Below are 26,412 nucleotides of genomic sequence, written 5' to 3' on the forward strand. Positions count from 1 at the left end.
ACCTGTGCCTTTTCCAGCAGGCCAACATTTCCCTCTCTCTGGCTCAACTGCCTGAAAAACCCCACAGTCCTCTAAGCCAAGCAGCTAGACCTCTTGAAGGCCTTCTCTCTGCCCCCCTCCAATGGGGCACAAGATGGCTTCTGCCGCAGGAGAGCTGACTTCTCCTGCGGAAGGTGGCTCTGTGTGGGGACGTCGGCCGTACAGTAGCCTCCCCTGACACAAGCGAGAGGCGCTCTCCAGCAGAGCGGATCCCTTTACGCCCTGGGATGAGGACATTGTCCCTGAAACCTGGCATCCCTCCCCATGGAAGGGGTGACGTCGGCCAGCTGGAAGAAAGCGAGGAAGAGGAGGAGGAGGAGGAGGAGGAGGAGGGGACCGGTGGGGAGACCATTCTCAGAGCCGGACGCATCCCCAGCAAACAGCCTTATCCGACCACCCCCCGTGTAATTCAAGAACACCCAAAAGAGAGAGAGAGAGAAAGAGAGAGAGCCTTCCTTTCTGGGCCCCGTACAGTATCTCCCCCCCCCAACCCAACGCTCTCTAATTTCCCTGCCATCCGCATAAGTCCATCTTGATTTACCTCCGACTCATCGTCTCTTATTTTTAGACCTCCTCCAAGCCTCCAGGCCTTCCCACCCAGCCTCACATACCTCCCCTCCATCGCCCCCCCTTCCTTAATATGGCAATAAGGAGAGGCTGTCAGATATCAGCCTCGGAGAGAGGGAGACCTGTCCAAGGTGAGGCCCTGGTGATAAACCAGAGGCAGGTGGTTCGGTCGGGCAGGTGAGGGTTCAGAGGCTCCCCGGACCGGGATGCAGGTGGCTGTTGTTCAGGGCGGGGGCCCCTCCATCTCCCATATACATATATAGGCAGGGAGCAGAGGGGTGGGGTGTCTCTCGCGGGCAGTGCCAAATGCCTGAGGATAAGACAGCCCTCCATCTCCGGGGCACCTCCCCTCCCGGCTGCTTTTATGGGCTGCCCCTTGGTCCCTGCCTTTGCTTTTGACGCCCCTCGCCCCTCGGAGAGGTTGTCGCCACCCTGACGGAGCCAGGGCCCCCCTCGGCCAACTCTCCGGGCTGCCTGCCTGTGTCAGCAAAGAACCCAGACGTCCTTGCCCCCCGGAGCCCCCTGCCCTGACAGCCGCCTTAAAGGCAAAGGCAGGAGAGGGGGAGGAAGAGGAGGAGAAGAGGGCCACCTCTCCTTCCGCAGCCATCTTCCAGGGGCCGGGTTGACTTTCTGCGTTGCCGGGGGAAGGACGAAGGACCGGGGAGCCCAGAGGGAAGTCTCCACTATTCAGTCTCCTTCTCTCCTCCTTCAGTTTGGGGCTTGCTCTCTCGGGAAGGTCAGGCAGGATGAAGTGGCTTGGGGTGGCCCTCGTGGCCTTGCTGCTGGCCGCTTTTGGCCCTCTGGGCCGGGGTGAAGACGGGCTGGATTTCCCCGAGTACGACGGCATCGACCGGGTCATCGACGTCAATGCCAAGAACTACAAGAACGTCCTGAAGAAGTACGAGATCCTGGCTCTGCTCTACCACGAGCCCATCGGGGACGACAAGGCATCCCAGAAGCAGTTTGAGCTGGAGGAGCTGATCTTGGAGGTAACGACCAGGGATGTGATGGAGGGAGGCGGCCGGCAGGGGGGGACAGGTGCCCCCACCCCCGGAAACTCTTGTCCCCAAATAGCCATTTAGCAAGGACGGGCAACAGGCAACTCAGGTTGTGGGAACGGGCGAGGTCAAGGAATTTCAGGAGCTTGGAGAACTCTGCGGTTCCATCTCTGTGCTTCCAGGGCTTGGGTGGTGCAAGGGCTGGGGGGGGCAAAGGGGCAGGTGGCCCAGGAGTATCATATGGGGGGTCCGTGCTGTAGATCGTGGGGGAGGCTACCCAAAAGCAATGGCATTCAGCTGGTTTGCTGAGTCCTCTGATTCCTGCCGTGTTCTGTGGGAATTTCTGCCACGACGAAACCCAGCCTTCTCCTCTCTGCCCCCACACCTGCTCCCTCCCCAAACCCCAGTGCTGGGTGCGATGCAACCCCCCCTCCTCTGATCCTTGCTCTGAATCCGTCTCAGGGGAGGAGCCTGGATGTGTGGAAGGAGTTGTGGAAGATCGGGGAGTGGGCAAAGAGGGGTTGTCCCCGTGCCCTCCATAAACGGGGGCGCTTGGCCAAACTTTGGGTCGGTTGTTGCTGGGGCTGTAATACTGGAGTCTGTGGAACTCCACTGCCTGACCCACCTTGCAAGGTTGTTGTTGTTATGGGGATTCCACGAGGAAGAGGGAGAACCACACATGCCACCTGGAGCTCCTTCGAGAGAGAGAAATGGGATACAAATGAAATAAATATATAATCATAAATCTGGGTCGATCCAACAAGGAGGTTCTCCTCATTGTGTGTCTGCCTTGTGAATGGAAGGCAGGGGCAGAAAACCTCTTTATTATTATTATTATTTCATAAGATTTATATACTGTTTCATTGCTTTTTAATGGAAATGCTCAGGCAGTCCTTCCTGGTGACCTTTTGCCCTCTGCAACCGGTCCGAGCTTAGGGCTACATCTTCACGTGAGATACACAAGCCTGTCCTTGACGTGCGCTGCCGCAATCGCACCTCCGTGCAAATCTGGGGTGCAGGCGAAAGAGATTGCCTCCCCCCAGGCCCAGATCCGCAAGAGCCCGCTCAGGGCTGCGTCTCCCTGTCCCAGACAGAGCGCCATGCGCTTCTCTCCCAAGAGAGGAGCGCAACAGGCAGGGCTAAAATTGCCATCTCCTTAATTGGCGCCTTCGGACGGCTGCAAGAACCTCCTCCTCCTCCTCTCCAGAAAGGCAGCCTTGGAATAGTTTCCTTAGGAATCTTGCCTGGGGGGCAGGAAAGCAGGGAGGGGGCCGAGGGCTGTCCAGGGAAGGGGGTGCAGCCAGCGCAGGTCAGTGGAACTTTCTAAAAATGGCCCCAAGGAAGGAGGAGGGGAAAGAGACACATTTCAGAGATGGTCTCTGTTCGGGAAGCGTCATTTTGGCATTCCTCAGACCGCAGCAATTTAGCCGGGGGGGGGAGGAGTTGGGTGGCCCCAGGAGGGAGGGGTGAGAAAAGGAGGTCAGTCAGAAGTGGGGACACTTAGGAACAGGAAACTGGGGGCCATCTGGCCTGCTGTGAAGCCAGAAGGGATCGGAAGGGTCTGGCTTAGTTTTGCAATAATGGGCTATTTAGAGACAGAGGCGGAATTCAATTAGGTGTGCATCTTAATTCGGTTTCTCAACTGAATTCTCAGCTGCCAATTCACAACCTGAAAAGAAAGTGTCCTGTTGGAATTCGCTCTGCTCTGAATTTTGCAATAGGGTTTTTCCAGGGAAAAACCACATCGACTGGGGTAAAAACCAGAGGAAGGAATGCAGAGAGGCAGTGTGGTGTAGTGGTTAAAGGTCTAGAGGAAGACCTGGGAGAGCAGGGTTCAAATCCCCGCTCAGCCAGGAAGCTCCCTGGAAGACCTTAGGCCAATCACAGTCTCTCGGCCGAACCTACCTCACAAGGTTGTTGTGAGGATAAAATGGAGTGGGGAGAGCTATGTACAGCACCTTGAGCTCTTTGGAGGAAAGGTGGGATAATGACAATGACAATGATAACAATATTAATAATAATGTGCAGCATAAATTCACAATGAAATGGGATGAATTTTCAGAAAACCTTTTTATTTTATTTTTTAACTGACATACTGAGGAGGAAATGCGAGGAACAGAAATTAAAATGGGAGGAAAATGGAAAAGTTATAGAAACCAAAATTGACAAGCTGCAGTGCCACCCCCACCTAGTGCTGTTTTGTATTCCCCAAGGGAAAAGGGGGGCCACTTTAAGGCATCACACTCACCCAAAAAAGGACTAAAGACTACACAGATTTGCATCCAATGTGGGTGCAATTGCTATAATTTAGGAGCCTGGCTGCTGGATCAGGCCAAAGGGCTCCATCCAGTCCAGCCTCCTCTTCTCTTGGTGGTCAGCCAGAGGCCTCAAAGGGAAATCTGTAAGCAGGATCTGAGCGCAAGAGCAACTCTCCCCTCCTGTGGCTTCCAGGAACTGGGGTTCAGAAGCAGGGCTGCCTCTGAGTGTGGAGAGCGGACCAGGAGCCACCGATGGCCCTCTCCTCCTCCTCCGTGAATTCCTCCATTGCTCTTTTAAAGCCATCCAAGTTGGTGGCCTCCTGTGACAGGGAGTTCCACAGTTTAACTCTGTGCTGCCTGAAGGAGGACTTCCCAGTATGTTTCCGAGCACAATTCAAAGTGTTGGTGCTGACCTTGAAAGCCCTAAACGGCCTCAGTCCAGCAGACCTGGAGGAGCATCTCCACCCCCATCGTCCAGCCCGGACACTGAGGTCCAGCTCCGAGGGCTTTCTGGTGGTTCCCTCATTGCGAGAAGCAAAGCTACAGGGAACCAGGCAGAGGGCCTTCTCAGTGGTGGTGCCCGTCCTGTGGAATGCCCTCCCGTCAGACATCCAAGAAATAAACAACTATCCTACTTTTAGAAGACATTTGAAGGCAGCCCTGTTCAGGGAAGTTTTTAACGTGTGACATTTTAATGTATTTTTCATCTTTGTTGGAAGCTGCCCAGAGTGGCTGGGGAAACCTAGCCAGATGGGTGGGGTACAAATAAATTATTATTATTATTATTATTATTATTATTATTATTATTATTATTATTAAAACTTTAATAGGGAGACAACGCACTTCACCCCAGGGATGACCAGGCTGCTGTCCAACTGCTGATCTGAGTTGAGGACAACATCAAGGGAAACACACACACACACACACACACACACACACACACGGCCATTCCCCCTTCTTAGGGTCCATTTATCTTTAAACGGGACTTGGACACACAGCCTTTCAAAGACAGGACACAGGGCCTCCCTCACTAGGCTGCCTGGGAAGGAAGGGAAGGGTCTAAAGTCATAGAATCGGAGAGTCAAAAGGGACCCAAAGGGTCTTCTCTTCCAGCCCCCATAGAATCATAGAGTTGGAAGAGACCACAAGGGCCATCGAGTCCAACCCCCTGCCAAGCAGAAATGCACTAAATAATCATCTTGGCCACAAGGCTTTCAGCTGGACGTGGATTGTACTGGCTGGGGTTTTTCTTCTCCCAAAGGTGCTTCAATGTATAAGCCCAATGTTTCTGTCTCAGTCTAATCCATGGCCAGATTTCGAGGGTTTTGCAAAAAAAGGAACAACCCTGCAGAACCTCATTGGTTGTGAGATGAGGCGAGGTGAGCGTTGTCCTTTGACACCAGATGCCATCTCTGATTCAGACAGGTCCCCGGATGGAGCAAACAAACAAACAAACAAACAAACAGGAGAGTGATGGTTAGGAGACTTCTGGACACACAGGCAGCAGTCCCCAGGTGGCACCAGGGAGGAACACAGTGCGAATTCTGAGCAGTAGAGATCTAACTCTCCTTCATTGCAGCTTTGGGGGGCAGACAGGGGACTAAGTGGGTCTTTCGTGGCTCTCAGACACTGGAGATTCCTGTGGCTGACATCTCCAGACAGCGGGGCATTGAGTGGCAGCCAGAGGCGATGCCTAATCCCATCCGACAATTTATATACCACTTAATTGCAATAATCTCTATGTGCGTACAAGGGATGAAACCCTGGGGAAATGGAATTGGCTAAAATTATTAAATCAGGCTTCAGTTAAATTGCTTGACATAGTTCATTCTTTTTAAGTCTTCAGTAAGAATCAGGGACGCGGGTGGCGCTGTGGGTTAAACCACAGAGCCTAGGGCTTGCCGAACAGAAGGTCGACAGTTCAAATCCCCACAACAGGGTGAGCTCCCGTTGCTCAGTCCCTGCTCCGGCCAACCTAGCAGTTCGAAAGCACATCAAAGTGCAAGTAGATAAATAGGTACCGCTCCGGCGGGAAGGTAAACGGCGTTTCCGTGCGCTGCTCTGGTTCACCAGAAGTGGCTTAGTCCTGCTGGCCACATGACCCGGAAGCTGTACACCGGCTCCCTCGGCCAGTAAAGCGAGATGAGTGCCACAGCCCCAGAGTCGGCCACGACTGGACCTCATGGTCAGGGGTCCCTTTACCTTTTTAAGAATCAGAAGTTCAACAGGGAGAGTGGGCCAGTGTGACCTTGGCTAGAATTTAGGCCCACAAAGACAATTAGCTGTGGTTCCTGCAAGGGGTTGGAATACGATTCTAGGATTCTAGGAGCGCACACAGTGCATCTGAGCCACAGTCTCCCCCAAGAATTGCAGTAATTGGCCAAGGATGCAAGGGATCTGGCGGTCCTTGAAGTATCCCCGTGAATTAACACAAGACCCTTGAACCTGGCCTGGTCACCTATGGGCAGCCTCCCAGGGGAGTTGCATGCTGTGAGCAGACTGCCTCACCCCACTCTAGGTGCCCAGATCCCACGGCAGATTCAGACGCTGAGCTGGGCTCCTCAGGTCTTTGGAAAAGGACACCCTCTCCTCCGCTGCCCACCTTGAAGCCTTCTCCCCACAGAGAGACATTCCAAGGCAGCTTCTGAACGTCGTCATTGCTTCCATCCCTAAATATTCTCCGCTCCCTGGCACTAGCCTTCAGAGGAGAAGGGCGATATTCATTCCGGCCGGGTTATTGGAGTCACCTTTAATGGGTTTCCCAGAACGAGGCCTGCAAGATGGAGGCAGATCACCTCTGCCTGGGCTCTGGACAGGGCGGATGTATTCAAGAGATGGGGATCCCAAGGGTCATCTAGTCCAACCCCATGCAAGGAGGGAATCACAGCTAAAGATGGCAATGCAAGCCCTGCTTAGACACCTCCAGAGTCTGCCCCCTTCTGAGAGAGACCCTTCCACTGTTGAGAGGCTCTTACCCACAGAATTCCCTCCTAAAGCTGAGCCCTTTCCTGTAATTTGAATCTGTTGGTTCGGGTTCCGTGCTTTGTTCCTGCTATTCTTTGATTTCATGCAGGGCTTCTGCAGGGTAAAGTTGAGTTAATATGTTAATACTAATACTACTAATAATAATAATAATAATTTATTATTTATACCCCGCCCATCTGGCCGGGTTTTCCCAGCCACTCTGGGCCGCTTCCAACCAAATATTAAAATACAGTAATGCATCAAACATTAAAAGCTTCCCTAAACAGGGCTGCCTTCAGATGTCTTCTAAAAGTCAGTTGTTTATTTCCTTAACATCTGGTGGGAGGGCTTTCCACAGGGCGGATGCCACCACCGAGAAGGCCCTCTGCCTGGTTCCCTGTAACTTGGCTTCTCGCAGCAAGGGAACCGCCAGAAGGCCCTCGGAGCTGGACTTCAGTGTCCAGGCTGGATGATGGGGGTGGAGATGCTCCTTCAGGGATACTGGACTTCAGATATATTAATAGACATCTCAGGGAGCCAATGTTGGTCAAAGACATTTTCTGCCTCAAGCCCAGTGCTAGATGGAGGGATCCTGTTGTCTGACCTGGCACTGAGTGGCTTCCTGTGCCCATCAAGCTTAGTGATGCCAACACCGGCTGGCAGCAGCTCTGCAGAGTTTCAGAAACAGGGGACATCCTACTGGATCCAGCCCAAGGGAGGCCTCCTAGCCCATCCTCCTGTCCTCGTCACAGTGGCCAAATACCCCAGAGAACCTTGGAATCGAGATAGGCTGCATCTGAAACTGGAGGCTCCATCAGAACCTAAGAAGAACCCGGCTGCTGGATCAGGCCAGTGACCTGATCCTGTGCTCACAGTGGCCACCCAGGTGCCTGCAGGAAGCCCCCAAGCAGAAGCCCCCAGTCTCAAACCCCAACCCTATAAGGATCTTTACACGGTTGCCCTTTTGGATTCCCAGCTGCCAAGTATTTGCAACATGTTCTCTGTTTGGGCGGAGGCATCTGGGATCCAACACTTACTGCCTTCAATATTTCTCAACCTTTCAGAGCTGATATTCAGCAGGATCCGATATCCAGCATTTGTGTTTGACGATAGCTGCCTTCCCACGGAATTCAGTGTTTGAAAACGCTTGAAACCCTGGCAGATTTTTATTTTATTGCTAGTTGATTGCTAGTTAGTGTATATAGGACACTGTGCCTGAAAGGAAATTCCTGCTCTCCTTTTTAAAACAGGTGTCGAAACCAAAAAACCAAATTTCAAATGGAGGGCAACTTTTTGAATTTTAGGGGGAAATTCAAACTTTTTAAAAAAAGCATCTTAGCTCATTTTTTGTGATTTCTTACACACAGAGAGACACACTGCAATCGGCTTTCAGTGCTAGATCACAGCCCTATGATCTGACAATGCCCAAGCACACCATGCCTCTGACCATGTGCAGAGTGTGTTTTGTGCATCCCTGAGTAACAAGCCCCTCCAGCCAAAACACACCTCTGGGGCAGCCCATGAGGCTTCCGAGTCAAGTGCTATGCGATTGCCGGATCTGCCGGACCACCAGAGCCTGCCTGCTGAGAACTTAAGCTCCCTGAGGAAGGTGGGCTTGGCAAAGCCGACCCATTTGCTGGAAGGGCATCCTGCCTAGTTTCACAGCAAAGTCCCCAACCTCTCCCCTTTTCCGAAATTACGAGCGACTCTTGGACTTTGAGAAGCTGGTGTCACTGCATCAAGTTTGATTTTGTTGAATTCGCTAAAAAGCTTTAACTGCATTAAAAAAAAAAATTATACCCCGCCCTCCCTAGCCAGAGCCAGGCTCAGGGCGGCTAACATCAATAAAATCACAGTAAAAACATAATAAGGGGGAAAGGGGGGGCAATTTAAAATACAGGTTAAAATGCAGCCTCATTTTAAAGTAGCCCATAGATCAAGACCGTAAGGGGAGGGAAGCATAAGGGTCAGACTGAGTCCAAAGCAAAGGCCAGGCGGAACAGCTCTGTCTTGCAGGCCCTGCGGAAAGATGTCAAGTCCCACAGGGCCCTAGTCTCTTGTGACAGAGTGTTCCACCAAGTTGGGGCCAGCACTGAAAAGGCCCTGGCCCTAGTTGAGACCAATCTTGAGACCTGGGATTTTGAATAAATGTTCAGTTTGTTGTCTTGAATTCTATTCTGTTTAACTTCCTTGGTGGCTTGTGCAAACGGCTCCTTTTAAAGCATAGGTTTGGGGGATTTTTGGGAATGAGTTCATGGGACCAAGAGGACAGATTTTGAGCCTCTGGAAAGCAGCACCTTCCATGGCTGGCAATGAAGACACAAGTCCAAAGGGGTGGCAAGTTTTTTCTGCAAAAAGCCAACATCCAGGAGCTTGTTCATTCCCATCTTCTCCCTCTTCTCTCTCTCTCTCTCTCTTCGTCCGCCTGCCCTCCTGCTGACTCTTTCTCCTAGTTAGCAGCCCAAGTCCTGGAAGACAAAGGCGTGGGGTTTGGCCTGGTGGACGCAGAGAAGGATGCCGCGGTGGCCAAGAAATTAGGTAAGTGCCCGGCAGGGAGCAGAAGGGGGGCTGGCAATACCGGCCAGGGCAGGGAGGGTGGGTGGGCTGCAAGGCGCTGCTGGAAACCAGGTTGAGGTTTGGGGCTGGGGGGGGAGGTTTGCTGTGGACCAAAAGGGCATCCAGCTACCTTTCCCTCCAGGAGTAAGGCTACCAGATTTTTTTCAATGAATCCTAAGGTAAAGGGACCCCTGACCATTAGGTCCAGTCGTGGCCAACTCTTGGTTTGCGGCGCTCATCTCGCTTTACTGGCCGAGGGAGCCGGCGTTCAGCTTCTGGGTCATGTGGCCAGCAGGACTAAGCCACTTCTGGCGAACCAGAGCAGCGCACGGAAACGCCGTTTACCTTCCTGCCAGAGCGGTACCTATTTATCTACTTGCACTTTCATGTGCTTTCAAACTGCTAGGTTGGCAGGATCTGGGACTGAGCAACGGGAGCTCACCCCGTCGCGGGGATTTGAACCGCTGACCTTCTGATTGGCAAGCCCTAGGCTCTGTGGTTTAACCCACAGCGCCACCCGCGCCCCTCAATGAATCCTAGGACACTTTAATTCATTAACTGCCTTTCGGAGCAGCCCCATCCCAACTTCTACTTGCGTGCAACCAGAAGAAGCAGGGATCCCTCAGCTGGGAAGGGAGGCTTCCCATTGCCTTACTGAGACGTCCCTGCACCCTCCTGCTTGCACACATGCTCTGATAGGCAGCGTGAAAATCCCTGCTCCTGCTTGCAAGCAAGGAGGAGTTGGGAGGCTGCTCTGATAGGCAGCATGAAGCCTCCCTTCGCAGCTGAGTTGCTGGGGTCAGGGAAGGTGGAGGCAGCCCGGAAGCTGCGTCTTGGAGCCCCTGCACCACCATCATATGGGGACTTCCCAGCAGATCCTGAAGCCAGCAAGAGCCACCTGCTCCAGGCTGCTGAGACTGCCGCTGCTGCCGCGTTTCCCAGGGACATTAGATGAAATCCGGGGACATTCCGGGGACAGAATTTGTCTGGGAACTTATTCACAAATCTGGGGACTGTCCCCAGGAAACGGGAACGTCTGGTAACCCTTTCCAGGAGGGCTGCCATTTCTACACTTGAGTGACACAACATCAGCAACAGGCTAGACCACCGGTGGGAGAAAGTGAGCGAAGCAGGAAGAGCCATAGCTCAGTGCTAGAGCAGCTGTTCTGCATGTAGAACGTCTGAACAGCATCTCCAGGTAGAAATCCCTGGTCTGTGCAGACAGTCCTGAGCTGGGCAGCTATACCTGCCTCCTCTGAGTATCAAGGCAGCTTCCTGTTTAAATCAACCTTTTCTTCAAAACCATGAGGACTGGAAACTTGGCTTTGGTTTTAAAGGCTCAGCACATGGATATTTCTGCCTTGTATGCAGAAGGTGCCATGTTCCGTCCCCAGGGGCCTCTCCAGGTGGTGCTGGGGGAAGAGCGCCTGCCTGGAAACCCCAGGAGGTGCTGCCAGGAGCGAAAGGAGTCAAGGGTCTGGCTGGCAGGAGAAGGGAGGTTCCTGTGAAGTGTCAGTGGTGTGCCAGCCACCAGGGGGCGGTAGAAGCTCAGAGATCCCTGCAAAACACCTGGAGCCATTCATATAAACCGGATTCTAGCTCCGCTGAGATGCACGGGTGCTTTGCGGAATGAGAGAGAGGAGTCCCTGACCCAGAGGCGGCTGTCAGCCTCAAGCAGCCTTTGCCAAGCTGGCGTCCTGCAGGTGTCTTGGACTACAACTCCCATCAGCCCCTGCAGCGCCTGATTTATGGTGCAGGTCCCCAGCACAGGGCACCAAGCAAAATTGAGATGATCCAAAATTGAGGAGATCCATTTTGGGGCGGCAAATCTAGACCTCACTCAAGGGCGCCATATTACCAAAGATTACCCCAAGCCCCTGAGCTAATGGGAATTGTAGTTCAGAGGTTTTGGAGGGTGCCCGGTGGGCAAAGAGTAGCCTAGAGTATGTGTCCCCATGGTATATGCAAGGGTGAAATAAGCCCCCTTGCCCTCCAGCTCCTCTCTCTTTTTCTTTCCTCTGCCCCACATACCTTACAGCGGGGGGTTGGGCTAGATGACCGTTGGGGGTCCCTTCTCAAGCAACAATTCTGTGATTCTATGTCTGTCTCCCCTGTGCAGGCCTGGGGGAAGAAGACAGTGTGTATGTGTTCAAGGATGATGAAATCATCGAGTACGACGGGGAGTTTTCTGCCGACACTTTGGTGGAGTTCATCCTCGATGTAAGTCCTGGGCCTCCTCTTGCCCCGCTTTGCCCCACAGCCTGTCCAAATTGACTGGGGGGCCAGGGAGTCCTGCTCGCCTGGGTCAGGGGCGGAAAGGCGTGCTTGTGTGTGGACGGAACCCTAGAATCCTTTGCGTGGCTGGAACGTAACTCCGTGGCTCTGCACACTCCGTGGCCTCCAAGCCCCTGGCCCCTGGAGGGTTGGTCATGAAGGAATGCGGCCCTTGAGCCCCAAAAAGGCTCCCCACCCCCACTGCAAAGCCTTAAACGGCCTGATGGCTGAGCAAGTCCACCCTCCCTGTAGGAACTAGCCAAGCTTTGAAATTGTAGGGAACAGTCTTCCAAAGGAGACCTGCTTCACTTCCAACAGCCTTCCAAAGGAGACCTGCTCCATTGCTAAAGCCACAGCACTCGGATCGTTGGATAAAAAATGATCTGGTCTGTTGGACAGTGGAAGAAGCAGCATTGGAAGGTGGTGGGCTTTCTTTCAATACAGGGGGTTGGACTAGATGAGCCTGGGTGTCCCTTCCAACTCCGCGATTCCATAATTTTACGACCTTGAAAGTCGTTGGGCTTTCCTTCAGTGGAGGTTTCTAACCAGAGGTTGGACGGCCACCTCTCAGGGCTTCTTTGGCTGTGATTCCTGCCCCGCAGGGGTTGGTCTAGATGACCTGTGGAGGTCCCTTCCAACTATGATTCTGTGATTTTGGTGCTGTGATGCCAACGGCCTGATCCTTCCCTTTATCCTTCTCTCCAGGTGATGGAAGACCCAGTGGAGTTCATTGAAGGGGAACATGAGCTTCAGGCGTTTGAGAATGTTGAAGACGAGCCCAAACTGATCGGCTACTTCAAGAACGAAGACTCGGAACGTAGGTGCCTCTTTGGGGCAATGGGAAGAGGGGTGCTGGTCCCCCCAAGAGGCTCTGCTGAAACGCATCCCCTCCCCCAAACACAAACATGTGTGAATGTTCAGGGATGCAGGAGAGGATATATTGTTCGATTAGAGCCTTTCCAACTTGTGTTAACAAGTTCACAATTTAGCAGAGTAACAGTCCCCCTTTTAAACTCAGAGCAGATGCGTTTGCTCAGGCTCACTAAAGCCTCTAGAATAACTGTTCTGGTATTTTCCCCTTATTACCTCATAAAAGATAAGACACCGCACAGTCTTCTATAAAAGTATAAAAAGAGTTTACTCACTCACATTCTGTTCACAGTCGGATCCCAGAAGGCAGACTTAGCTTAGAAAAGTAACATACACCTGGAAACTATCTCATAAGGAGACAGTCCCTTTGTCCTCTCTGGGCTGGAGGCCAAGAGAGCATCTTTGGCTAAGCAGATGTTGCTTCTTCAACGCATGTAGTCAGAGAGAGAGGGAGATGGCTGCCCTGCCCTGTGCTTTTGTCGTTACCTGCACAGGTGAGGCCACGCCCACCTCTAGTCACACGCAGAGGAAGTCTGTCCCAGCCCAGAAGGAAACAGGAAGTTGACCTGCTGGCTGGACAAACATTCCTCCCCATGTGTAAACATAATCACTCTAGGAAGGTTGTACTTGACTGCTCTTGTGTTTCACATCCGACAAAACACACATGTACAAGCACTGGACAGCTCTACCAGTTGGACCGTGCAGGCAGCCCATCTTAGTCCTGGTTGCAGGAGGAGAAGGAGAGAGCGATTGATGGCTCTGCTGTGCCTCCACAGATGGAGGCAGAAATGCTTCTGAATCTCAGCTGCTCTGCTAACCCAGAAATAGTGCTCCAGGTTAAGAACTTTGCTTCAGGATGAGAACAGAAATCGTGCTCCGGCAGCATGCCAGCAGTGGGAGGCCCCATTAGCTAAAGTGGTGCTTCAGGTTAAGAACGGACCTCCAGAATGAATTAAGTACTTAAACTGAGGTACCACGGTAGATAAATAGGTACTGCTCCAGTGGGAAGGTAAACGGCATTTCCGTGCTCTGCTCTGGTTCGCCAGAAGCAGCTTAGTCCTGCTGGCCACATGACCCGGCAGCTGTACGCCGGCTCCCTCAGCCAGTAAAGCGAGATGAGCGCCGCAACCCCAGAGTCGTCCGCGACTGGACCTAACGGTCAGGGGTCCCTTTACCTTTTAAGGAAACGTAGGACATTCCAGGATCAAATCAGAAACTGGGATGGTTTCTCTAAACCAGGGATGTCCCTGGAAAATAGGGAGCCTGGGAGGGTCTGCTGCTTAAAGGCCTCCAGTGAGGGAGATTCTGCCACCTTCCGAGGGAGTCTGCTCCACTGCTCCAAGGTAGACTGCTCCTGCTCCTGGAGGGACTACTCCACCACCACAGATCTATCCTTCTGTTGGTTCTGCAGCTGTGGGTTTTCTCCATGAGAGACACAGCCCCGGACGAGACACACAGTGCTGTGCATCCGCCGCCTTGCTGCGCGGCTGCTTTTTTAAGAAACAGAATGCAGCCCGGAGTTAAAAGTTTGCAGATTTGCACTGATGCCTCGCGTGCTCCCAGACAGCTCTTGTCAGCCCCCCTCTCTGTCTCCCGCCAGTCCCTGCTTCGGGGCCGGAAGCCCCACGACCAGCTGACACCCGCATTAAACCAGCTTAACATGTCAGCCCTGTGACCCATCACGGCTCGGCAGAGAGGGAGAAGCGGCCGCTCTCTCGCCCAGGCGGAAAGCCTGGTGTGGGGACGCAGATCCTTTCTCAGGAAACCTGGGGGGTGGGCTGCCCTGGAGGGCCTGGTCTGGGGGCAAAGCTCTGCGGCTGGGCGGCTGATGGGGACTGGCAATTGCAGGACTTGAGAACTGGGAGGGACTCTAAGGACCATCTAGTCCAGCGAGAAGCCAAGTTACAGGGAACCAGACAGAGGGCCTTTTTGGTGGTGGCACCCGCCCTGTGGAACGCCCTCCCACCAGATGTCAAAGAGAAGAACAACTACCTGACATTTAGAAGACATCTGAAGGCAGCCCTGTTCAGGGAAGCTTTTAATGTGTGACATTTTAGTGTATTTTTGGTCTTTGTTGGAAGCCGCCCAGAGTGGCTGGGGAAACCCAGCCAGATGGGCGGGGTACAAATAAATTATTATTATTATTATTATTATTATTATTATTATTATTATTATTATTGCTTCTTATAGGGGAGTGGGAGGGGATTGGGGGGTGCGTTTATAGGATATTGGGAGGGTTCCCCCAAAGACTTGGGAACCCCTGGACCAGGCAGTCCTTGAAGCATCCTGGACCCAAACTTTCAATAAATGCAAGAACCTTGTGCCCGCCTGAGCAGCAGTTTCTGGAGCACTGGATTGCTGCATTGCTGAGTTGGGACCTCTCTGGGGTCCCAACTCTATGATGATACGATGGCCTGATCTTCTTATGTTCTGATCGTAGATATTAATAATAATATCAGCCCAAGGCAGGCAGGATCCCCTCGCTCACCCACACACCCAGCAGCCTTTCGGCCTTTGCCACCCCGGAAAACAAGGTGCTACTGATCGCATTATTTCCCCCTTTCCAGATTTCAAGGCCTACGAAGACGCGGCTGAGGAGTTTCACCCCTACATCGATTTCTATGCCACCTTTGACAGCAAGGTACGTAGCTGGCCACAAATGCCACCTCGCTTTTGCAGACAGCAGGACAGCAAAGTACCTTGTGTTGGAAGGAAGCTTGCAAGTTGCAGGGGGGGGGGCATGGCGGCATGAGAAGTTAGGAGCGGATTGCAAGTTTCCAAACAGGAGCAGCCAACGCACCTGAGAAACTGATTGCTGCGTTGCAGAGGGTTGGGCTAGATGACCGCTGAGGGTCCCTCTGCAATTCTAGGACTCCACCCCCCTCTCTCCCCATCGCAGGTTGCAAAGAAGTTGTCCCTGAAGCTGAACGAGATTGACTACTATGAGCCTTTCATGGAGGAACCGGTCACGATCCCAGACAAACCCAATAGCGAGGAAGAAATTGTCCAGTTTTTGGAGGAGCACAAGAGGTGAAGAAAAATTGGGGAGGGGGAGGGAGGAATTGGAGGAGGGGGAGGCTCTCCCCCCCCCCCGCCGCCGCCTTCCTGGCTCTAGACAGAGGCACGCGCGCGCGCGCGCGCACGCACGCACGCACACACACACAGACTCTGAAACGGGCAATTCTTGCGCTTTCTCCCGGCTGACTGCTGTGGATGGGGAGGAGAGTCATCCGTTGCCATGGCAGCAGCAACACCAAAGTCCTTCTCCTGCTGCCATGGCAACGGCACATTTATTGGCTGAGATTCCAAGCCCCAAACGGAGAAGTATTTGCAAACAGGGGCTGGGGGGGGGGGAGAGAGAGAGATGCGTTTCGGTGGGCGGGGGGGGGGGGCGCAAAAGATGGCATTGCTGTCCATCAGAAGCATCCCCCAACCAGGCCTCTTGCGGTCCACACTGGCTGGCAGCAGCAGTCAGGCGGGGAGGGGGCCAGTCCCAGTCCTTCCTTGGAGATGCTTTCGGGAAGGGAAGGGACCTGTATGGTACGAGTCCTTCCCGTTTATATGCGGAGAAGGCGGCTGGGCTGGCTGCTGAGAACGGCAGCCAGCTGGTTTCTGGAGCTCAGGAAACAGGTTGCGCAGCCTGCAGCTCTGGTGCCCGGCGGAGGTTCCTGAGCCGCGGTCCTTGCACTGCACGACCCTCGGGGGGGGGGATCTCTTCCATTCTGCCAGAGGAATAGCCCCGGGGGCGAAAGGGGAATAAGGCAAAATGGCAATCAGTCGCCCTGGGGATGTTTCAGAAGCCCATGCATGCCAAAGACCTAGGGAAAAAATCCTCTCTCAAATCACCCCCTCTTTGCCCCCAAACTGCCACCCTCACCGCCGCCAGGGCGCTGATGGGGAGGCCTACCCCCCACCCAAGCTCTCCTCTGCTCTGCTGCAGATGTTTCCGCTGACCCTAATCCCCTGGGATTAACCGGGAGGTTTCCTAACCCCAATCCCTCTCCTCCCAGGGGACCTCAGCCCTGGCACAAACAGGGCGCATTGTGTGGCATAAATCCCCTTCTCTGTCCTGGTGAGGGGAGCGGGGGGGTGTCCCTCGCTTTTGGGGGAAGGAGGCCCTGCGCCCCTTTCCCCCTCCTCATTTTGGGGGGTGCTGTTGATGCGCTTCGTGCCCCTGTTTCTCAGGCACTCCCCCCTCCATGGCATCTCCCTCCAGCTGCTTCTAACATCGGGCCGACGAGGGGCTGTGCGGTTGCCATGGCAGCCTGGCCTTTGCGAGTCGCTCACGGGACCGGATTAGGCCTGTTTTGCACAGCGATGCTTCTCCGGCTCTCATCCTTGGCATTATCCCTGAACCTCGCTCTGACCCCAAACTGACTCCCCCCCCCCCCTCTCTCCCCCTTGGCTACCTGCGTCAAAAGGATTTGCTCAGGCTCCTAAGGCTGCGTACACACCCAAATGCATTTTAAAGGCACGTTTTGCGGGTATGGGGTCTTTCGTGAGAATATAAGGAGAGGCTGGCGGCTGGATCAGGCCAAAGGGGACCCATCTGGTCCAGCCTCCTGTTCTCACAGGGGCCGAACAGATGCCCTAAAAGGGAAATCCATAAGAAGGACTCGAACACAAGAGTAACTCTCCCCTTCTGCAGTTTCCAACAACTTGTGCTCAGAAGTATCGCTGCCTCTGACCGAGGAGGCAGAGTAGAGCCAACCTGGCTAGGAGCCACAAATCGTCTCCTCCTCCATAAATTTGTCTCCTCTTTTAAAGCCATCCAGACTGGTGGCCGTTGTGGCAGGGAGTTCCACAGTTTAACTATGTGCAGCGTGAAGAAGAACTTCCTTTCATCAGTTCTGAGTCTTCCAACACTCAGCCTGACTGGATGTCCCCCCCCCCAGCATTGGTGTTATGGGGGGGCGGAGAGAGAAACTCCCCTCCATCCACTTTCTCCAGGCCACATATAGAATCATAGAATTGTAGGGAGGGACCCTGACGGTCATCTAGTCCATGGGTCAGCAAACTAAGGCCCGGGGGCTGGATCCGGCCCAATCGCCTTCTCAATCCGGCCCGCAGACGGTCCGGGAATCAGCATGTTTTTACATGAGTAGAATGTGCCCTTTTATTTAAAATGCATCTCTGGGTTATTTGTGGGGCATAGGAATTCGTTCATTTTTATTATTTTTTTCAAAATATAGTCTGGCCCCCCTACAAGGTCTGAGGGACAGTGGACCGGCCCCCTGCTGAAAAAAATTGCTGACCTCTGAAATTTCTAGTCCAACCCACCGTGATGCAAGGACTGGCCCACCCATGAGGCAAGTTGAGGCAAGCGCCTCAGGCAGCAGAATCCAGAGGGGCAGCAGACCCAGCCCCCAAGCGATGCATTGCCTGCTGCTGCTCTTGCTGCTGCCTCCTTAGCACCCCTCTGCTGCAAGCTCTCAGCCAATAGGAGGCCCTGGGGGTCTCCCTCCACCCTTGCAAATGATGTACATATTTATCCCCCACCTGTCCCTGATGTAGATCTTCACTCGCCAGCGTGGTGAAGTGGTTAAGAGCCGTGGACTCGTAATCTGGGGAACCGGGTTCGCGTCTCCACTCCTCCACCTGCAGCTGCTGGGTGACCTTGGGCCAGTCACAGTTCTCTGAAGTCTCTCAGCCCCACTCACCTCACAGAGTGTTCGTTGTGGGGGAGGAAGGGAAAGGAGATTGTGAGCCGCTTGGAGACTCCTTAAGGGTAAAGGGACCCCTGACCGTTAGGTCCAGTCGTGGTCGACTCTGGGGTTGCAGCGCTCATCTCGCTTTCCTGGCCGAGGGAGCCGGCATACAGCTTCCAGGTCATGTGGCCAGCATGACTAAGCCACCTCTGGCGAACCAGAGCAGCGCACAGAAACGCCGTTTACCTTCCCGCCAGAGCGGTACCTATTTATCTACTTGCACTTTGACGTGCTTTTGAACTGCTAGGTTGGCAGGAGCAGGGACCGAGCAACGGGAGCTCACTCCGTGGCGGGGATTCGAACCGCCGACCTTCTGATCGGCAAGTCCTAGGCTCTGTGGTTTAGACCACAGCGCCACCTGCGTCCCTATATAACCGCTGAGTTGTGGCCTCTTCTCTCCCCTCCCATGGCTCCTTTTTGGTCTTCTCCAAACTCGCATGCATAGCCTAACCAAACAGCTTTCCGGTCCGGCCAAGGTCTTTGCCACCCACTCACAGCCCCAGGATTTTTGCTGACATCTGCAGATTGGGTTAACTGAAAGATGAGGATCTGATGGTTCCTTCTGATGATTAACAGGGTTTTGCAAGGCAGCGCTGGAGGGGATCTTACAGGATTTCAACAGAAGCTCCACTGAAGATCATTAGTACCCAAAGCCTTAAAGAAGTTTGTGTGTGTTTTCCTCTCTTCCTCAAACTCTCTCTTCTGCCTCTCTTGTCTTACAGGCCCACACTGAGGAAGCTCCAGCCAGAAAGCATGTATGAGACTTGGGTACGTCTAGGGGAAGCCAGGGGGGAGGGAGAAAGAGGAAAGCCTCTGGAATTATCTGCGTCCAAACCTGTCCCTGGATTTTGGAGTTTCGGATTTCCTGGAGTGTTTCTGCAGATGTGCTGCTGATGCTACTCACCCCGCCCCCTTAGCTGGAAGCAGAAATAATGTGAGGATTTCAGACAGCATTTATATCATGCAGCAATGCCCTTCCCTGTGGCCAAGATCTTTCTAACAATGTCTGCTCACAAGTATAAACAGAACTGATTTTCCATTAAGGAGTTGGGTGGAATTGAGCAAGACGTATGAGTGATTCTGTATTCCACCAGCTGCCTAACTCCCCCATAGGTGAGAAAACGGACAGGGGGCAATTCAGAGAAGATATTTTCAAGGGGAATTTGACCACTAATCCCCCAGCCAGTACAAATGCCAAACTTTCTTTGGTTTTGTAATTTTATGATGATTTTAATGACTTCATCATATGGCCCCATGCTATTTGTTTAATGAGCTGGAAACTGAGAAATACCAAGATGTCTCTGTATTTTTGTGACTTTTGTTTTCTCTGTGTGTTTGCCTCTCTTCCGCCGCTACACCACCAAGGTGCATTGATAAAACACGGTGATCTCGAGGCCAGTGTTAGCAAGATGCCTGCAGCCTCGTTCATTCAGAAAAACATATACCCTGCCACCCCACCCAGCTATTCACAAAGACACACCAAGTGGCCTCACCATAAATTATGCACTCTGGTGCAAACAGCACAAAGGCAGCAACTTTGTGCAAACTGATACTGCTGTGTTGGCCAGCTGAAAATGACCAACTTCCTTTTGTTCTGAACTCATGGATGTTTGTTCCAGCTCTCCCTTCGCCCTATGGGCGTAGGTGACAAAACCTTCCCGAAGGTCGTCATCAAGTTGCAGACACGTCCCTCAAAAAATCTCCCTGTTGGTGTGGGAAAGTGCCCTTCACCAAGGAGTTCTTCCATGAAGGAGAGCTGCACTTGAGAGTCACCATGAAGAGCACTGAGTGGCTAGTGCCTGGGATGTCACCGATTCCTCTGCATGCTCCTGGACAACTTGCATTCCTTGCAGCAGGACTGGCATAGGGGAATTGCCATGGGGCCTCGTGGGCAGGGTCTCTGCCAGTGGTAAGACAGACGCCACAAGCTGGGAAAATTCTGACATAAATGAAATTGCTGAAATTGCGAATGTTTGGTGGAAATTGGTCCGGCAAATACGGGAACAGAGCTTCGAGTCCTAGTTGGGATTTGAACTCTGATCTCCCAGGTCCTCTAGCCTCCACACCACATTGACTCTTGATACAAGGCAGAACAGAAAGCTATGCTTTCTTACATCCCCTGCTAGCGAGTAACGTCTCTCTCTCTCTCTCTCTCTCTCTCTCTCTCTCTCTCTCTCTCTCTCTCTCTCTCTTCCTCTCTCTTTGTCCCTGCAGGAGGATGATATAGATGGCATCCATATTGTGGCTTTTGCAGAGGAAGACGACCCTGGTGAGTTGCCCCTACAGAGAACTGAGATATGAGCTTCATGGCCACGGGGGGAGGGGAGGGGGGCTTGCCTGCAGTCTCCATTCTCTTCCCCAATGGTTGTTTCCCCATCTTTCCACATCTACAGTAACTAAAAAAACAGGAAAGGATCATGGTAAATATTAGATCAGAAGGGGGCATTCAAAACATATCATAAAAACACATCCAAACTAGCAATTGAAAGAAGCTGAGGAAGAACTGAGAGAGTTCATGCTCCATTGGGCTGTCTGGAACAGAATTAAAATAGTATAGAAGCTGGTTGTCGGTCTTACCATCAACAGACATTCTCAGCAGAGAGTGTTTGCCCACATTCCGCAGCTGCAAAACAGATAATATATTTATATTTGCCAGTAGCCAACCCAGTTTTCCCTGGCTTGCACTACAATCCCTCAAAACAGGATACAGTGGTACCTCAGGTTACAAACACCTTAGGGTACAAACACTTTGGGTTACAAACACTTTGGGTTACAGACTCCGCTAACCTGGAAGTAGTATCTCGGGTTAAGAACTTTACCGCAGGATAAGAACAGAAATCACGCTGTGGCGGCAGTGGGAGGCCCCATTAGCTAAAGTGGTGCTTCAGGTTAAGAACAGTTTCAGGTTAAGGACAGACCTCCGGAACAAATTAAGTACTTAACCGGCGGTACCACTGTAATTAAAAAGGTGAGCCTTTGGGTTTCTTTAACAGAGCACCTGAACCAGCAATGGGTCTTGCCTTCTGCATCTCCAGAAACACAAAACTTTAGCTTGCTGTGAGTACAAAGGGAGCAGTCGTCCCTAAATTTAAAGCGCTCTTATTCCACTTTAACAGTCATGGCTTCCCCCGAAAACCCCTGTCATGTGGTGAAAGAGTACTCTAAGCCCGTGGCATGGATGTGGAAACCGCAGCAGCCTTCCTAGAGAGGAAATGATTTTGATGGAGAAGTTTGATAAAATCTATCAAGTGATTCTGCTGTCCGTAACTGGGGCAGATTTTTGCCATGAGACTCTTTTGATTCCGGCTGTCTCCCTTTGCTGTTATCATACTGGAGCCCCATGGATGCCTCGTGGGGAGCGAGGAGCCATGAAACTGGGTTGAAATGGTGGCTCTGTTTAGGAAGGGAGGGGGATGGATGGGGTGGGCCTTGATTTGTGGGAGGAGGCCTTGGCACAGGAAAGCTGGTGGACACTGACTGCCCTCTGACCTCTGTGGGATTGTCCAGGGATGCAGGAGAGGATATATTGTTAGATTAGAGCCTTTCCAACTTGTGTTAACAAATTCACAATTTAGCAGAGTAACATTCCCCCTTTTAAACTCAGAGCAGATGCGTTTGCTGAGGCTGACTAAAGCCTCTAGAATAACTGTTCTGGTATTTTCCCCCTATTCCCTCATAAAAGATAAGACACGACACAGTCTTCTATAACAGTACAAAAAGAGTTTACTCACTCACATTCTGTTCACAGTCGGATCCCAGAAGGCAGACTTAGTTTAGAAAAGTAACATACACCTGGAAACTACCTCATAAGGAGACAGTCCCTTTGTCCTCTCTTGGCTGGAGCCCAAGAGAGCATCTTTGGCTAAGCAGATGTTGCTTCTTTGATGCATGCAGTCAGAGAGAGAGAGATGGCTGCCCTGCCCTGTGCTTTTGTCATTACCTGCACAGGTGAGGCCAGCCCCACCTCTAGTCACATGCAGAGGAAGTCTGTCCCAGCCCAGAAGGAAACAGGAAGTTGACCTGCTGGCTGGACAAACATTCCTCCCCAGGTGTAAACAGGTTCACTCTAGGAAGGTTGTACTTGAATGCTCCTGTGTTTCACATCCCACAACCTCCCTCTCTCCTCTTCTGGCCACAGATGGTTATGAGTTCCTGGAAATTCTGAAGGACGTTGCCCAAGACAACACAGACAACCCAGACCTCAGTATCATCTGGATTGACCCCGAAGACTTTCCACTGGTGAACAGGCAGTTGTGCTCTTTAGCGGGGGTGGGGGGTGGCTGTCAAGGCCGCCATGGCTTATTCTTGCTTTTTCTATGGCCCCCCACCAAGACCCCCCCTAAGTTGGATTAGACCCATTTCTTGGAAGAAAGCCACTATCGATGGCCAGTGTCCCTACAACCACTTTCTGTCCCTACTCACCCTCCACAAAATCGGACGCTGCGCATGCCTGGAAGTCTTTGTGGACCCTCATTCCCCCTTCTCTCTTTCTCTCTCTCAGCTGATTCCCTACTGGGAGAAGACTTTCGACATTGACCTGTCCCGGCCTCAGATTGGCGTCGTCAACGTAACAGACGTAAGTGACCACGGGCCAGGGAGAGGCGGGCACCTCTGCTGCTGTTGTGAAGCCCAAACTGGGCGCATGCCTCTTGAGAACAATGCTTTTGTAGAATTTGTAGGGAAGTGTCCTTTTGGGTTTCAAATTGTCTAATTTGTCCTGCATAGTTCACTAATTTATTTTACCTATCTTCTTTGCTGGTAGCTTCTTCCTTCTATGGGGATGGGCTGGTCTTGGCCTGGCGTCCACTCTCAGGTGCAGGAACAAAGTCTTTTGCCCAGTAAATCCATTAAGTTCTGTACCTTTCAGAATCATAGCTTCTTCTTTTTTTAACAAAGGTGGGAAATTCAGCGGTTGTATGGCAAACAAGTTATGGACACCCCCTGTTTCTGGAAGCCCCCATCAAAAATAAATCCCCAATATGCAATGAAGCAACATTTTAAGGTTCCTGCTTTCAAGCCCTCTCCCCTTCTTTCAGATAGCTCTGCTATAGACAGCGACAGGGGTCAAGACGTCCATGTAGGCAGGGGGTGGGAAGTTATGGGGAAAATGTTATCTGAGAAAGAGCCCCGAGCCACCTCAGTCACCCGCTGCATGTTCCCTTTATACCAGGGATGAATCAAACACAAAGTGTTTTGTGATTCCTGCATTGCGGGGGAGCATGTTCGGCTTCCGGAAAAAGTTCTCTTACTTCCAGGTTTACAGTGTTTGGGTTCCAAGTTGTATGAGTACCAAGGCATTTGAGAACCACTGTAAATGTAAAGTATTTAACCTGCACTTATTATTATTATTATTTATTTATTTATTTATTTATTTATTTATTTGTACCCCGCCCATCTGGCTGGGTTTCCCCAGCCACTCTGGGCAGCTTCCAACAAAGACCAAAAACACACTAAAATGTCACACATTAAAAACTTCAGATGTCTTCTAAAAGTCAGGTAGTTGTTTATCGCTTTGACATCTGATGGGAGGGTGTTCCACAGGGCGGGCGCCACCACCGAGAAGGCCTTCTGCCTGGTTCCCTGTAACTTTGCTTCTCGCATTGAGGGAACCGTCAGAAGGCCCTCGGATCTGGACCTTAGTATCTGGGTTGAACGATAGGGGTGGAGACGCTCCTTCAGAACATCACAAATCAATAGGATGATCTCCAGCTGAATTTTACATTCCCCCCCCCCCAGGCTGACAGCATATGGCTGGAGATGGATGACGAGGATGACCTGCCATCCACAGAGGAGTTGGAAGACTGGATTGAGGATGTGCTGGAAGGAGAGATCAACACGGAAGACGACGATGACGATGATGACGACGACGATGACGACGACGATGATGACGATGACGACTAGAGGCTCCCGTTCTTCGTGGAAGGCGGACCCTGCCTCTTGAGGTCCACCTGCGTCACACCCGTCCCCAGAGTGTCCCTCGGGGGCCGCAGTGCCAGGCGCCTCTGGCCGACGCAAAATTCAACACTTTGCCACCAGACCCTAGCAAGAACGTATTTTTATATTGATCCTATTTAAGTCAAAGGCCCCCACCCTGTGCTGAACCCCACGTGTTCCCCCCCCGGGACCCCGCTCTGCCCTCTGCCAGCGCAGGGGTGGTTGTTGGTGCTGACCCCTCCCTCCCCTTTCCCCATTAGGCTCGCCAGGTGTCCTTCAGGCTGTTCCTGGATGCACCATCAGTTTTCCCTGGGATGTTAAGCCCGGCTCAGGTTTTCCAGGTGAATCCCAGGAACGGGCGAGGCTCTTTGCCTCTTCCTAACCCTCAGCATCCTGGTTTACGGGGCACTTGATGGCCCCCCAACTCAGCACAGGCAGAGATGTGTGTGACCCATCCCTAAGTCCTCTCTCTTTATGTGTGCTTCCCCTGTGATGTCCACTCTGACTGGCAGGGACTGTCCAGGCAGGGAATATTTTCTCAGCCCCTCCTGGCGATGCCACTGGGGTGGGGAGGGTGAAACCTGGGACCTTCTGGACGCAGAGCAGATGCCTTATTTACCATCTCTTCCCAAATTCCCTGCCTTCCCACCAATCCCTTCCTCTTCCTCACCGTGACACGAGGGAATAGTCCCCGTCTTCCTTGCTAGCGTCTCTCTTGGACTTTGTTAAATCTATCACTCACTCGGCTCTGAGTTTCTGTCAGGAAACACCTCCCCAAATCATTTCATCAGTTAAACTGAAGTGGGAGGGCAGAGATCAGCCAATAACGTCTGTGTGTGTTTTTTTTGGGGGGGGGATAGAAACAAATGTAATTCCTGGGCTTTGGGGGTTAATATATTTGGGCTAAAACTGTCTTGTTAATATTTTCGGAGCGGGGAGACAATCGGGGGGGGGACACACAACCTGTTCAGCACTCAGTGGGGGTGACACAATGTACAATTTGTATATTTTTCAACAACTTTGTACAGATCAACCAAAGCGATTAAAAAAAAAAACAAATAACAATGCTGGTGAGATATTATTTTCTGCCTGCCGCCGCTACCCTTCTCCCCCACCCCTCAAAATTTCTCATAACGATGATGGCATCAAAGACCTAAAGGCAAAAAGAGCCAGGGAAAGGAATTAATCCTGGATAACTCTTCTTCATAAGAACATGAGAAGGGTCTGCTGGATCAGGCCAAAGGGGGACACCTAGTCCAGCATCCTCTTCTCACAGTGGCCCACCAGACGCCCCAAACAGAAACCCGCAAGCAGGATTCGAACACATGAGCCCCGACCTTCCTGGGGTTTGCAGTATGATCATCCTGGATGGTAGCCATTGACAGCTGGCTCCTCCATTTTAAGCCCTCCACTCCTCTTTTTGAGCCACCCAAGTTGGTGGCCACCTCTGTCCCCTGTGGCAGGGAGTTCCATAGTTTAACTCTGCGCTGTGTGAAGAAGGACTTTCTTTTATCCGTCCTGAACCTCCCAACATTCACTTTCACTGGATGCCCATGAATCCTAGTGTTAGGAGACCCCATGCCTGGTATTGTCAGATCAAAAGGCTACACTGGGTTTTGTTTCCAGGCCTATTTCCTTGTGATTTTGGGGGGTGGGTGGGTGTTGGGGGGGAACCTTCCCTTGGAGCCTACGTGGCCTGTGGGAGATTGTTTTGGGATTTGGGGCAGAGAAAGAGATTTTGGAGGAGGGAGGGAGGGAACCTGATCCACCCCAAGACCAGCTCTTCTGTCCTCCTCTATTTTCCTGCGGTTGCCAGGGTCACCGTCAACTGCGCCATGGAAACAGCACACTGCCAGGGGTCTGCTTAGAGAGAGGCTGCCAGCAGTGAGCCGGGCTGGGCCGGTGGGGTGAGGTGGGAGGGGGCACCTCTGGGCACTGATGTGTGCTGTGGGGGGAGGCTGCCCATGCACCCACTAGCGTCCTGTGCACATCTGGGTGCACTAAGCAGCTAGACCGGTGACGGAGCCTCCGCTGGGACCACATAACACCGGTCTTGAAAGACCTACATTGGCTCCCAGTACGTTTCTGAGCACAATTCAAAGTGTTGGTGCTGACCTTGAAAGCCCTAAACGGCCTCAGTCCAGTAGACCTGAAGGAGCGTCTCCACCCCCATCGTTCTGCCCAGACACTGAGGTCCAGATACGAGGGCCTTCTGGCAGTTCTCGCATTGTGAGAAGCGAAGTT

General features: G+C 52.4%; 1 protein-coding gene across 1 annotated transcript; it reads left to right on the forward strand.

The window, feature by feature from the left end:
* Nucleotides 1-899: 899 nt before the first annotated feature.
* CASQ1 (calsequestrin 1) lies at nt 900-25,233 on the forward strand. Its single transcript, XM_081891766.1, has 11 exons — nt 900-1,595; nt 9,280-9,364; nt 11,502-11,602; nt 12,362-12,473; nt 15,094-15,167; nt 15,426-15,556; nt 18,957-19,002; nt 20,449-20,503; nt 22,373-22,473; nt 22,736-22,810; nt 23,971-25,233. Exons 1-11 carry the CDS (start codon nt 1,353-1,355, stop codon nt 24,133-24,135), a joined length of 1,188 nt encoding a protein of 395 aa, XP_081747892.1. The 5' UTR covers nt 900-1,352; the 3' UTR covers nt 24,136-25,233.
* The last annotated feature ends 1,179 nt before the right edge of the window (nt 25,234-26,412 follow it).

The sequence above is a fragment of the Podarcis melisellensis genome, assembly GCF_964234715.1.
Source record: "Podarcis melisellensis genome assembly, chromosome: 16".
NCBI lineage: Eukaryota > Metazoa > Chordata > Lepidosauria > Squamata > Lacertidae > Podarcis > Podarcis melisellensis.